Here is a 14,673-nt window from a genome sequence, read left to right on the forward strand (position 1 = left end):
AAATGAAGGGTATTCGGGAGAAGATTACGAATCTGCCTTACAAAATCAGATCGAAGTATAGGGGGTCACGCTACCCCCCAAAAACGGCTTAAATGGGCATATGACCCATTATGACTACATGGGACTCGGTTTTTTGTTTGTTCCCTAGAATCAAAAAAGGCTGAACCGCTTTTCTCAAAATTTTCACAGATTGTGTAAGTTTATCTGGAAGGAAACATAGGACATATAATTTTTAGATATTGGATGGGGGCCGTCCCTCCCCCTTACCCCAACAACGCCATCCAAAATCAATAGCGGACCGATAGGCACAATATGGGTATCAAATGATAGGAATTGGAGACTAGAAAACAATTATCGTAATAAAATTTGGGTCCAAGTACCCAGAGGGCCTCCAACGTTCATGCCATTATGGGCCCCAAACGAAAAGTATTCGATAGTAGATTACAAATATGGCATAAAAAATTAGTTCCATGTAATGGGAGGTCGCCCCATCCCCATCAAATGAAGGGTATTTGGGAGTAGATTACGAAAATGACATTAAAATTTGTGTTCATGTACCCCCAAATGGGCATATTTGCCGACATGTCTATATGAGACTCAAATGAATGGTATTTGGGAGTAGATTACGAATATGACATTAAAATTTGTGTTTAAGTCAAGGTGGCGCTTTCCTTCCAAAAATAAGGTTGATTGACCCATTATGACAATATGGGACTCAAATGAAAGGTAATTGAGAGTAGAAAACGAATTTGAAATCCAATTTTGGAGCCAAGTGATTGGCGGTACGCCCTAAAGCGCTCCCTAAAGTGAATTTCATTTCCAATTATGGCAATATAGATTTCAAATCAACGGTATTTGGGAGTAACGAACGAATTTGATATCCATTTTCAGGGCAGCGTGCCGGTGGCCGCCCCAGCCCCAAAACTCTCACAGTCAAAACAATACAAGGTTTCTATTGTCGGGGCCGAGTGCCTAGGGCGCCGTCCAAAACCCGCCAAATGGGTATATTGACCAATCGCGACAATATATGTAGAGCTTAATCAAAAAGTGCTTGAGATTTCTCTCGAATTTTATATCCAATTGAAGAGCCATGTGTTTGGGGAACTGCCCCACCCGAAAACACCCCCTTTTATATAAAAGCTATTTGATGTTTTAATTGATTGATTTTCGGGAAATTGATGCTCATTTTCGGGACAAAGTCCCTGGGATTCATCCCACCTTCAAACAGAATTTATTTACCGATCATGCCATTATGGGGCTCATATAAAATGGATTTGAAATTCGAGCACGAATCGTATATTTACATTAAGGGCCAAATGTCTCTCTAAATCGGAAAAAATTACAAAAACGATAATATAGGACTCAAAAGAAAGGTATTTAGGAGTGAGGTAAACATTTAGCCAAGAGCAGAGAAGGGGCACACTTCTCGACACATCAATGAAAGATTTCCGATTCAAGTTTAAACTCAATGACAAGGGACTTTTTTTTATAGCCGAGTCCGAATGGCGTGCCGCAGTGCAACACCTCTTTGGGGAGAACCTTTTACATGACCATGCATGGCAAATGTCGCCAGCATTAAGAGGCGATCGCCACCGCTTTCAATTTTGCCCGATGTTATCGCCAGGATTTGAACGCAGGCGTTCAGCGTTATAGGCGGACATAGGCTACAGTGGCACAAATTCGATATACACATTCAGGGCGAAGTGTCCCAACCCTAAAAAGATATTGGAGAGTTAAGGAAGGCCCAGCGCAGCGGGCCCGGTTCGGCTAGTAAGACCTATATTTTGCTCTACAAAATTCAACAGTGTCTTGTACTACTTAGACCACTCAATATATGTGCCGAATTTGTTCCAAATCGGACCCTATTTCGATATAGCTGCTATGGGTTCATAAATTATGCATTTTTCACTGGATTATGACGAAGGTGGTTTACATATATACCCGAGGTGGTGGGTATCCAAAGATAGGCGCGGCCGAACACGATGCCTTTTTACTTGTTTCAATTGAATTTTTTTTCAATTACTTCATCTGATAAAACAAGTAAAAGCGTGCTAAGTTCGGCCGGGCCGAATCTTATATACCCTCCACCATGGATCGCATTTGTCGAGTTCTTTTCCCGGCATCTCTTCTTAGGCAAATTAGAGCGATATCAAGATATGGTCCGCTTTGGACCACAATTAAATTTTATGTTGGAGACCTGTGTAAAATGTCAGCCAATTCGAATAAGAATTGCGCCCTTTGGGGGCTCAAGAAGTAAAATAGAGAGATCGATTTATATGGGAGCTGTATCGGGCTATAGACAGATTCAGACCATAATAAACACGTATGTTGATGGTCATGAGGGAATACGTCGTACAAAATTTCAGGCAAATCGGATAATAATTGCGACCTCTAGAGGCTCAGGAAGTCAATACCTAAGATCGGTTTATATGACAGCTATATCAGGTTATGGACCGATTTCAACCATACCTAGCACAGTTATTGGATATCATAACAAAACACGTCATGCAAAATTTCTTTCCAATCGGATAAGAATTGCGCACTCTAGAAGCTCAAGAAGTCAAGACCCAAGATCGGTTTATATGGCAGCTATATCAAAACATGGACCGATATGGCCCATTTACAATACCAACCGACCTACACTAATAAGAGGCATTTGTGCAAAATTTCAAGCGGCTAGCTTTACTCCTTCGGAAGTTAGCGTGCTTTCAACATACAGACAGACGGACGGACATGGCTAGATCGACATAAAATGTCGTGACGATCAAGAATATATGTACCTTATGGGGTCTTAAACGAATATTTCGATGAGTAACAAACGGAATGACGAAATTAGTATACCCCCATCCTATGGAGGAAGGTATAATAAATGGAATAAAATAAAAGTATTTGAATTCTCTCAAAAATCTTTTGAGAATACTGCGTTAAAAAGTATAAACCAACAACAATAGAAAAAAAAACACCACACGCGCGATAACCTTTCTGTCCAAAATGCGCATAAGTATGCTGGAATATTTTCATATTGCTTTCAAGACAGGAAGAATTTTTTGCTGGGATACCATTGCATCCGGGGTAACTACGATACAAAAGATTTCGATTAGACAGACTTGGATATTCATAGACAAAGGTTCAATGCGACGCTATAGGAAGATTACAGCTCAGGCTATTATAGTGATAGGCATTTCATACATATTTACATTGCCTTTCTGATCTACATAGCGCAAGCATATCGAACCGTGCTCCACCGAGTTCAAACATTGTGGTTTCCCGAGATTTTATGTTATGAATTAAATTTACGGTTTCTTCAGAATAGGCTATGATACACATTGCCAAGGTTCGATTTTTTCACACGTGTTGCTTTGTTGGCTTATTACCCAAAGAAAAAGCTAGGTTTGAAAGGGCTTCCAACTGAGAAAAACTTGTTTAAATCTTTTGCTGAACTTTTGTTTAGTGTAATGGTTTTTAGCCAATCACTAGTATTGATAGATGGTGGAAATCATTTTACTTAATTGGATTTATTATCTATAAACACTTAAGCACTTCTTCGCACCAGTGCGTAGGCTTTTATGATTTTGCACTTAGCCTTACTGGGAAATTGCGTGCGACAAAATTATTATTGAAAAAATTGCTTCTCATAATAAAAATTGCGTGTATTTGCGTCAAAGATGATTGCAAAGGTAAATCAGAGCTATATGCAAAACATCCTGCTTGAGTAAGAAACTAAAAGGATTTCAACACGCATTGAGACAGCAATCACGTGCGGAAAACAAATCTCACATTTTGTATTAGAAACATGATAGTGGCTATGGTGTTTTTGGTGTCACTAATCGGTATTAGTACCAATGCCCCATATGTTGGTGGTAGACGGCCAAATGGTGATCAGCTTCAGTGGAATAAAATTATTCATGAATACTTTAAATTTAATGGAGTTCGCACGGTGAATCTAGTCAAATGCTCAACCAATAGAGGAAAGGGTAGGAATGCAATGCATTTTAAGCAGCAGATGTTGTTCACTTCACTGCACGCCTTTACAGTAACTTCTCCCCTTAACTTGCTTGGACTTACCTCTTATTTCATGGATAAATACGTTCCTGTACGTGTATGGTCTGGCTTTGATTATTCGAATGAATCCCCACCGGAACCCTTGTATGGTCCCAAGAATACATTTAATCGCAATGATAGCATAGGAAGGAGACCTCTAAATCTCAGATTTGAAACTTTGAATCATAAGACAGGCATCGTATTGGAACTATTTAGTGGCTCCTGTGGCTTAAATGTTTTAAGTTGGTGTGCTGCCTCAGAAAATAATTATTTTACGACCAACCGATTTTGGTTATTGGTAACAGAGGAGTTCAGCGATTTACAAACCCTAGAAGACAAGGATATTTTTCTGCCACCCGATAGCGAAGTGAAGGTTTTGATGCAAACAAAGGATCACAAAATCTTTTCACTTTACGATGTCTATAAGATAGCAGCTTATAAAGAATTGATTGTAAGCCGGGTTGTAGGAAACTTTCAAAATTCTGCCCAACTCATAAAAGGCTTGCAGAAATATGGCTCTTCCATATCATATCGCGAGAATTTGGAGGGTATAACTTTCAACACAGGTCTGGTAATTGCCTTTCCCGATTTGTTCACCAACATTGAAGATCTCTCTATGAGACATGTGGACACCATTTCGAAAGTAAACTATCGCATCACTTGGGAGTTGGCCAATAAACTCAATATCAGGTAAGTTTGAAGACTGAAACATTTGAAAGCACTATCAAGTCTCTTTTTAGTTTCAATACCTATCAAATGGATAATTTCGGCTGGCGCCAGCCTAATGGCTCCTTTGATGGTTTAATGGGTAGCTTGCAACGTTATGAGTTAGATTTTGGCCAAGTGGGCATATTTATGCGTCTGGATCGCCTGGCACTTTGTGATGTTATGGCTGAGACATTTCGTATACACGCAGGGGTTATGTTTAGACAGCCTCCTTTATCGGCAGTGGAGAATATTTTCGCCTTGCCCTTTGAGAATGATGTGTGGATCTCGATTTTATTTTTAATTTTAGTCACCACATTTGTGTTTGCACTGGAGCTTTACTGCTCTCCCCATCGTCATGAAATGCACTTTTGGGATGGAGTCGTCTTTGTCTGGGGAGCCATGTGTCAGCAAGGATTTTATTTTTCAATTGGAAATCGTTCGGGTCGCATAATAGTTTTTACCACTTTTGTGGCTACTTTATTTTTGTTCACCTCGTTTTCGGCCAACATTGTGGCCTTACTGCAAAGTCCTTCTGAGGCTATAAGCACTTTGCATGATCTGAGCCAGTCCCCTTTGGAGATTGGGGTGCAGGATACGGTTTACAATAAAATTTATTTCAATGTAAGCTTAAATTAGCTAAAATATTGATGCGATCCTAATTCAAAAGTGTATTTCTTAGGAAACCACTGATCCTGTTACCATACAATTGTATCACAAGAAAATCTCCCCCAAAGGCGCTAATGCTTATATTCGCCCTTCTATAGGCATGGAGAAAATACGCACTGGCCTATTTGCCTATCAAGTGGAGTTGCAGACAGGCTATCAAATCATCAGTGACACGTTTAGTGAACCGGAGAAGTGTGGCCTCAAAGAACTGGAACCATTTCAACTACCCATTGCTGGCATACCCACACGTAAAAATTTCCCCTACAAGGAGCTATTTCGTCGACAGTTTGTTTTAAAAATTGTGGTTTAATTCAAGAATTCTACTTTGCTAGTATTTCTTTTTCTTTTTTACAGATTACGTTGGCAGCGTGAAGTTGGTCTTATGAATCGTGAAGAACTCAAATGGTTCCCCCAAAAACCCAAATGTGAAGGTGGTGTTGGTGGTTTCAGTTCTATTGGCCTAACAGAATGTCGCTACACCTTAGCCATATTTGGCTATGGAGTATTGCTTGCTGCATTGGTGTTTTGCTGTGAATTGATGATAAAGAATTCGTTGAAATTGATAAGACTTATGAAAACTTACTATATGGCACATTGATATTGAAATTTTATTCAATTCCTTACGTAATTCAGTTGAGTAGAAATTACAGACAACTAGCTGACCCGGGCCCGCTCCGCTGCGCCTTCTTTTACTTTATATGGAACAACATTTTCTTTGGAATATTTATTTTCGACAATTAAAGAGCTTTTAGTGAAATACCATGCATCGCAAATAGTATATCGCTTGACTAACAGTTTAACAATAGAAGTGCCTTTTTCTGAATCCCATATGAGTTTGGATGTAAGGCATACTCCATACTTAAAATATTTTATTTCAGCCCGATATTCTCATGATATTTGATTTAGGGGTAAGGTCGTCCCCAGGCACTTGGCCCTGAAAAAATATCAGCATCGTGCTCTTCTTTCAAATATATCATATATTTGAACCCCATATTGCCATTGATTTAGGGGAGTTAACACGATGAGGCGCCCCCCAAACAAATGGTCCCAAAATAGGTTATCAAATTCGTTTTCTAATCTCAAATACCTTTCATTAAAATCACATATTGACATGGTCGAAAAATTTTTACCCTGTGGGGGGTGTTTTGGGAAAGGCGTGATGCCCTAAATACATGGTCCTACATTTAGATATCAAATTTGTATTCTACTCCCAAATACCTTTATTTGAGCCCCATATTGCGATGGTCACTAAAAAATTGCTGTTTGTGGGGTATTTTGGGAAAGCGGTAGACCCCCATAAAATTGGTCCCGAAAGTGTGTATCAATTCTTGCTCTACCCCCCAATACCTTTCATTTAAGCTCCACATTAACATGGTCGGTAACTATGCCCAATTTAGGGGTGTTTTGAGGATTGGGGTGGTCCCCCAAACATTAAGCCCGGAAAATATAGCAGCAACGTGCACTATTCTCATATAACTATGTATCATTTATTTGAACCCCATATTGCCATTGGCCTCAAAATTGTATATCAAATTCGTTTTATAATCTCATTTAAACTCCTTATGCAAAAGTCAGCAAATATGTCCGGTTTGGGTATTGGCCCTAAAAACTATAAATATTAAGTTCCACTCTCTTTATGACCCAAATTGTCTTGGTGAGCAAATACGTCCAATGGGGGGTTGTTATGGTGGTCTCTAATGTTGATATCAGATACGTGGTCTACTCCCAAATACCTTTAATTTGAGCCCCATATTTCCATAGGCGGCAAACATGACCGGCTTGAGGGGTGTTTTGGGTGTTGGGCGGCCCTTCAGTGAGTTGGCCTTGAAAATATATATCGGATTTGTGTTCCACTTTAAAAACCCTCTTTTTGAGCCTCATATTGCAAAAGTCAGCAAATACTTCCTATTTGGGTGGTGTTGTGTGGCCCCATAGACACTTTTCTCAAATATTGATGTCAGATTTGTGCTTTGCTCCCAAAGACTTTTCATTTGAGCCCCATGTGGCTATGGTCGTAAATGTGTCCCCTTTGGGGGAGGTTTTTGGGGAGAGGCGGCCTCCAAAACACTTGGTCTCATATTTGGATATCAGATTTTAATTCCGCACTCAAATACCTTTTATTTAAGCCCCATATTCCCATGGTCAGTAAATAAGTCCTGTTTGGGGGGTGTTTTGGAGAAGGGGTGGACCCCCAGAAACGTGGTCCCACATTTGGATATCAGATTCGTATTCTACTCGCAAATACCTTTCATTTGAGTCCCATATTGCCATGGTCGGTAAATAGCACTTGGTTCGACAAATGGATATCAGATACGTTTTCTTATCCTAAATACCTTTCATTTGAGTCCCATATTGCCGTGATTGGTGTAAATATATGTTTCGTAGGTTTTAGGGTGGGGCGGCCCCCTAGGTACCCCACCCAAAATTTGGGCACCAAATTTTTATTTTTAGGGTACTATATGAGAGCACACGGCCGGGCCGAATCTTGGGGACCCACCACCATGGATTCTGCTAAAATGTAGGAACTATATCTAATTATGGACGGATTTGGGCCGTATTTCGCACAGTTGTTGAGGGTCATAACAGAACACTATGTGCAGAATTTCCGCCAAATCGGTCAAATATTGCGGCTTCCAGGGGCTTAAGAAGTTAAATCGGGAGATCGGTTTATATGGAAGCTATATCCAAATCTGAACCGATATGGCACATTTGCAATATTCAACGTTCTACATCAATATTAAGTATCTGTTCGAAATTTCAAGCGGGTAGCTTAACGCGTTCTACCGCTATCGTGATTTCGACAGACGGACGGACGGACATGGCTAGTTCGACTCGGAATGTCGAGACGATCAAGAATATAAATATATACATTATGGGGTCCTAGATCAATTTTTTGAGATGTTACAAATGGAATGACTAGATTAGTATACCCCATCCTTTGGTGGTGGGTATAAAAAAGGTAAGAGGGTGTATACGAGTGAATAAAATTTTATTGAAAAAATATTTGTTGCGAAATTATAAAATCGAATTGCTGTAAGTAGATAGATGTGAAGTTAAAATTGTTAAACCACGTGTTTTTCGACTATTTGTGATTGAGTTAATTTCAAAAAAAAATATTCCAAATACTTGAAACATATATGGTGGCTTTTAAAAATTGTTGTAATTGTAACAGTTCTCTTATTACGTCATCACACATTGTATCTAGTATTCCCTAGAATTTCTTTATTCTTTGTTGTTAATCTTCTTACTCGTAATAATGCCTGTTGTGTTTCTTTTGTTGGGTTGCACCCCTAACTTAAATGTTCAATAGATGTAAGTGTATGTGTTTGCCTGTCAACTATCATGTTATGTATGTGTGGTTGTCTTTGTCAATGCTGGTCAGCTTTAGCATAGATCAAGAGAGGACCTATCGTTAAGTTACCAGATTGGGTATTCTCGAAACATCGATGTGGCCAGCAAGAGGTATGTAACGCAGTGGCGTAACGTAACACGAGTCAGTCTTATCTGAAAGCGCGTATTGAAAACGTATCAGCTAACAGCAGTTAGCAAGTTTTAAAGCTAATAAATAGATGAATAAATCATTGTGAAGTAAAGTAATTTTAAACGAACTGAGTTTTAATTGAAAGTAAAACTTCTACAGTAAAAACGTAACAACTGGTGTCAGAAGTGAAATTACGAAATAAACATCTACAATGACATTCGCCGATCTACGTGTGGAAGACTCGAAGAAAGTGCTTAGTAAAATTGAGCTTCAATTTAGAGGAATTTGAGCGCCGTAAAATTTACATCAACGAATATGAGTTCGTTAGTAAGGGTGATCTCGATATCGATAAGGGGTGATGCCAGCGGTGGGGAAGTTTCGAAAGTAACTGCAAGTGATGTGAGTTTCGAAGCAATGCAAGCCGACATGAGTAAAATAATGAAAGAAAATTCCAGAAAAATAATGGAAGAAAATTCTCGTAAGATGGAGGAAAATTCTCGTAAGATGAAAGAAATGATGGAAGACACTTCCAAAATTCTGGCTGAAAAATTGGATGCAAAATTCTCAGAAAACTCCATAATTCTGAACGAGAACGAAAAGGCATGGAAGGCCAAATTAAGGATCTGGATAAGATAATCTATACTCAAGACGAAAATTTCGGAACTAGAAATTATTCGTGGTCCATTGCGCGTTATTGACAGCACCACTAAAATCAAAACTTCCGCGTTTGATGAATCAACAGCATTCGAAGGTGTCCAAGTTCCAATTCGAGACTCTCGCCTCCCGAAATTCATGGAATGCCAACGACAAGACAATTGAACTCCTGCTGGCATTAAAGGCAAGTGCTGACGGGGTAATACAACGTATTCCCGCTCCCTCTAGAAAAAACTATAGCGAAATTATAGCTGCACTTCAATGTAAGTACGGGGAAGAACATAAGCAAGACATATACAGAATGGACTTGAGAGGACGAGTGCAGAAGTCAAACGAGACGCTGCAGGATTTCGCTACTGATGAGAAAATCATCCGTTGGTGGACCGCATGGGGATTGAGACCTTCGTAAATGGTATGCGAGACCCTGAAATTAAATTTGCAACATACGCGTCACAAAAGTCTACGTTCACAGAAACTGTGTCATTTGCTCTTGTGCAAGAAACGGCAAGAATAATTGCGAAACCCCAGATTTTCGAGTTGCGTAAGTTGGAGACCGAGTACGAGAAATCGAAAACTGTTATCGAGTTGGTAAAGGACGCAATTAAGCCTAAGATAAAGTGCTTCAATTATGATAAATCTGGACACTTTGCCCGAGAATGTATAGCTAGACTTAAACTTTCCAGATCGACATCGTCACCTCCAACCTAGAAATGTAAAAAAGTGGCTCTAAATTCCTCGCAAGAGCCACCTTCAAAGCTAAACCGATCTTTTCCAGAAGGGCATGATCTGGCATCTATGGATAATGGCCCCACAATTTCCGTAGCCATAGTTCAACAGGAAAATACCAACTTAAGTACATCCGGTTACATCAATGGCGAAAGGCGCATCTTAACATTGGATACGGGCGCATCAATATCCCTCATTAGGTCAAATTTGGTAAAAGGAAGGACATCGCCGTTAAATGGAGTGATACTGCGTAGACCCTGGGGGATCATGCAATAGTCAAGGGAAAGGTTGTTATGGAATTGACTATCGCCAATAAATCTGTTAAATATGAGTTTATAGTAGCCGATTTTGTGGACGAAGTTATAATTGGCGCCGATTTTATGATTGCGTTCGGTGTTAACCTGGATATGAAGCATCGTGTGATGACCTGGTTCAACATCGAAATACCACTAAATATGGGTTATGGTGAGGATGTCCCCATTTAAACGTCTGACTACTAACTATCCGAAAACAATTCTTCGGAATGCGAACTAATTAGGTAAAATGCGTCCTCACCCGCATCACATGGTGAGAAGTTTTGTTCGTACTCTGGAAGGATATCTCCAAAAAGTGAGATCGAGATGTGCACATATCAAAATTTGTGTTGCCATATATATCAGCTGTATACGATTCAACTTCGCATACACCGGCTAAGGCTTTGTTCGGAAGCAAGTTTAAGTTACCAGGTGAAGGCTACGGAAAGGAAAGTATGGACACTTCAATACGACGTCGAACAAGAATGCCCAGGAACTAGATAAAGGAACGATATGGCCGTGCGACGAATACTGAAGGCTTGCAAGAAGAGATTGTGTCCGAAATTGTTAACATATTGGGAAGGCCCCTGTGGGGTCATCAGCAACATAAACGACGCAGTATATCAGAAGAACGAAACTTCAAGGTCAAAATGAGAATGCAACATCTAAAGCGGTAAGCCTCAAATGGAACGGAAACCGTGCCTATTCGGGACAGGCTAAAGCAGGGTGCAGTGTAACAATTGGGTTTTATTAGTTTTAAGGTTTCTTTAGTTTAATTTCCGTTATTTTAAATTTCAAATTGTAACTTAAAGACTACAATTTATTTATGATAGAAGGTATGTTAAGTGAAAATACAAAAAAATGTGTAAATTATAAAATAACTATGTTTTTAAATAAAACAAGTATGTATGTATACACCCCACGACGGATCGCATTTGTCAAGTTCTTTGCCCGGCATATCTTTATAGGCAAACAGAGGATAATGGTAAGAATTGCAATAAAGTAAAACACTTATTCCACATAAATTGGCAAATTTGATTCAACTTGGTTAAATTTTGGTTAAAACAAGAAAAAAATTCAAAATTTTTAGTAAGTTTTACTCACCTGTAATCAGTGGCAAATAGTTTATTAACTTGGGTAAGGGAGTCATTTTATTTATTTTCTTCCCAAACAAGTTAAATAATGCTATAGCAAACAACGTTTTTATTTACCCATAATAAACATCTTGTTATGTTGAGTTCAACGCGTCCTACAAACCTCTATTCTTCAATTTGAATAAATATTCGTTCAAAATAGTTTACGAATTTCTCAAATTTGAGTATAATTGAGTAAATTTAATTGAATTACAAGTTTTAACTTAAAATTTTGTTTAAATCCATTCTTCTCAGTAATACCAAAGATAGCTTTAATGCAATTATAAAGGTGCTTTTTAAACACATTGTTCGTCAGTCATACAATAGTCACATGATAAAAAACTTAGATTATCATAATAGAAGAACGTTTGATTTGTGACTTCACCTTGTTTAGGATAAATAGATCCATGTTAGAAACCCTAAATGAAATGCCCTTAGAAACCTTTATTTAACTGACACAAATTCTTAATTAAAAAGGAAAACTCGCCTTGTACATTTTTCTCTATTTACCTGGGCTGTGCTGCAACACACATAAGTAACAGCTGAAAACCATGCAAGCCATTCTCGTGACGAACACACATATGACAACGCTCAGTCTGATGTACGGGTTTTTCAAAAAAGGTCGTAGACGGTAGCAAGAATAATACAGGAAGAAATTTAATATGCTGCAGTGGTATAGCAGAAATTAGTTCTAATCGCTTCCGAATCGAATAGGCCGAACATACAGCGTGAAACGTCCTGAAATTTGGGCAAGCATTAGTATTTAAAAAAACAAAAATGTTTCTCTTGTTTTACTGATCTTTATTTAACTTTGTTGTAGGAACTTTAAAAATTGAAATGCGATCTGCAATTTATGCAGCGATGGAATATTTTAACGCAAATGATTTCGCAATGAACGTCTACCACAACGAACTTGCCTCATATTTCGCTGCAAGAAATCTGAAGATATCCGCCATCAAATCTTCAGCCACATTGTTCACTACAAATACGCGTTAGGTGAATACTGAGCTGACTGTGATGGTCGATGGAGAAATGATTCCGACCATCAAGTGTCCCAAATTACTTGTCGTCACATTTAACAGCTCTTACACATTCTCTCCACATGCCACAGGAATCTGCGATAAAGTCAAAAGTAGAAACAAGGTCCTCAAGTCACTTGCTGGCAGCACTTGGGGTGCAGACAAAGAAACCTTGTTGACCACGTACAAAGCAATTGGCCGGTCTGTGGTAAGTTATACAGCGCCAGTGTGGTCTCGTCAACTTTGTGAAACGCAGTGGAATGATATTCAAATCTGTTAGAATGCCACCCTCCGAACTCCTCAGTTCTCATGTGGACCACCTCCATCAGGAGACAAAGATCCTACCAGTGCAAGACATAACTACATGCTGTCTAAGCAATACCTTTTGGGCTGCTATCGCAGAGACGATTCAAATCATCATCTTGTGGATAGATATCCACTGTCCAGAAGCCTTAAGGTAGATCTACACGATCTAGAGAGTGAGGTTCTGCGCTACAAGAGAGAACCTCTAAATCAAGCGACATATCAAGCAGGTCTGAACAACATTCATGCAGACACGGTAGCAGATGCGGTAATTGGCTACCGGGTGAATGTAGTCCTTGGAGAACGACCGCCACCCATTGCACCTGAAGAAATCGACCTCCCCCGGCAAACCAGAGTAGTTTTGGCTCAATTACGTTCCGGCAGATGCAGCCGCCATAACTCCTACAGAGCAAGGATTGATGCCGACGTGCAAGATGTATGTCCCGATTGTAACCAGGGCCCGCTCGATACACGTCACCTGTTTAACTGCCCGGCCAGACCCACTCGACTCAGACCCAGATCCCTGTGGACGCACCCCATCTTAGTCGCAGAGTTCCCGGGTCTTGACACTCAACAGAATCAAGCAGACGAGAGATAGAACACAATAAACTGCTACAACAACAACAACCAAATCGACGCAGATTTTGCCATACTCAGGGAAGGCAAGAACTCCAAGACAGCGCATGACTTCACCATTTTGAATGTTATTCCTTATTGGACAACTAACTGTCCATAAAAAGGTTCACTCTCGACGTTCTTGCGTTGACACTTCACCATCTCGCCTATATTCTCCGTTAACGCAAACTGGTCCATATATTTTACGAAGAATCTTTCTCTCAAATACTCCAAGCACTGCCTCATCTGCTTTCACAAGTACCCATGCTTCAGAACCATATAACAGCACGGGTAGTATCAGTGTCTTGTAAAGTGTAGTCTTCGTCTGTCGAGAGGTGGCCTTGTTTCTAAACTGCTTACTTAGTCCAAAGTAGCATCTGTTTGCCAGTATTATTCTTATGCATATCATGCATATTTACACTCAACTAAATATGTTATACAAAACAGCAAAAATGTTTGCAAAAACAGAAGTTTTTTTCTGCTGAAAATGGGAAAGCAGACATTACTGCTGCTTCAGCATACAAAGGACTGCTGTATTTGCAAAAAATGTTTACTGCTATTTCAACTAACAAAGTCTGCTATTTTGAATACACAAGTCTGCTGAAAAAAATGTGTATGTTCTTTTTATACCCTCCACCATAGGATGGGGGTATACTACAATAATTATGTCATTCTGTTTGTAACTACTCGAAATATTCGTCTGAGAACCCATAAAGTACATATATTCTTGATCGTCGCGACATTTTATGTCGATCTAGCCATGTCCGTCCGTCCGTCCGTCTGTCCGTCCGTATGTCCGTCTGTCTGTCGAAAGCACGCTAACTTCCGGAGGAGTAAAGCTAGCCGTTTAAAATTTTGCACAAATACTTCTTATTGGTGTAGGTCAATCCCATGGCAGCCGGTTGTACGCACCGGATTGACCCGATGGAATCTTCATCGGCAAGGGCTGCCGCCTCAGTGTACGTGTTCGTCTTTTTCGTCATGGGAGAGGCACATCCCGGAGTGCCTTCTCCATATGCTTCTTGTCCGTGCCG

General features: G+C 39.7%; 1 protein-coding gene across 1 annotated transcript in view; it reads left to right on the forward strand.

Moving 5' to 3' along the window:
• Positions 1–6,144, forward strand: part of LOC106090276 (uncharacterized) — a 46,480-nt gene extending 40,336 nt beyond the window's left edge. Inside the window, exons 6-10 of the mRNA XM_059365426.1 lie at positions 3,666–3,712; positions 3,790–4,731; positions 4,782–5,370; positions 5,429–5,700; positions 5,770–6,144. Of these exons, the coding sequence (XP_059221409.1) occupies positions 3,666–3,712; positions 3,790–4,731; positions 4,782–5,370; positions 5,429–5,700; positions 5,770–6,013 (2,094 nt within the window). The 3' untranslated portion in view covers positions 6,014–6,144. The remainder of the gene's footprint in view (positions 1–3,665; positions 3,713–3,789; positions 4,732–4,781; positions 5,371–5,428; positions 5,701–5,769) is intronic.
• The last annotated feature ends 8,529 nt before the right edge of the window (positions 6,145–14,673 follow it).

This window comes from Stomoxys calcitrans, chromosome 1 (assembly GCF_963082655.1).
Source record: "Stomoxys calcitrans chromosome 1, idStoCalc2.1, whole genome shotgun sequence".
In the NCBI taxonomy this organism is placed as follows: domain Eukaryota; kingdom Metazoa; phylum Arthropoda; class Insecta; order Diptera; family Muscidae; genus Stomoxys; species Stomoxys calcitrans.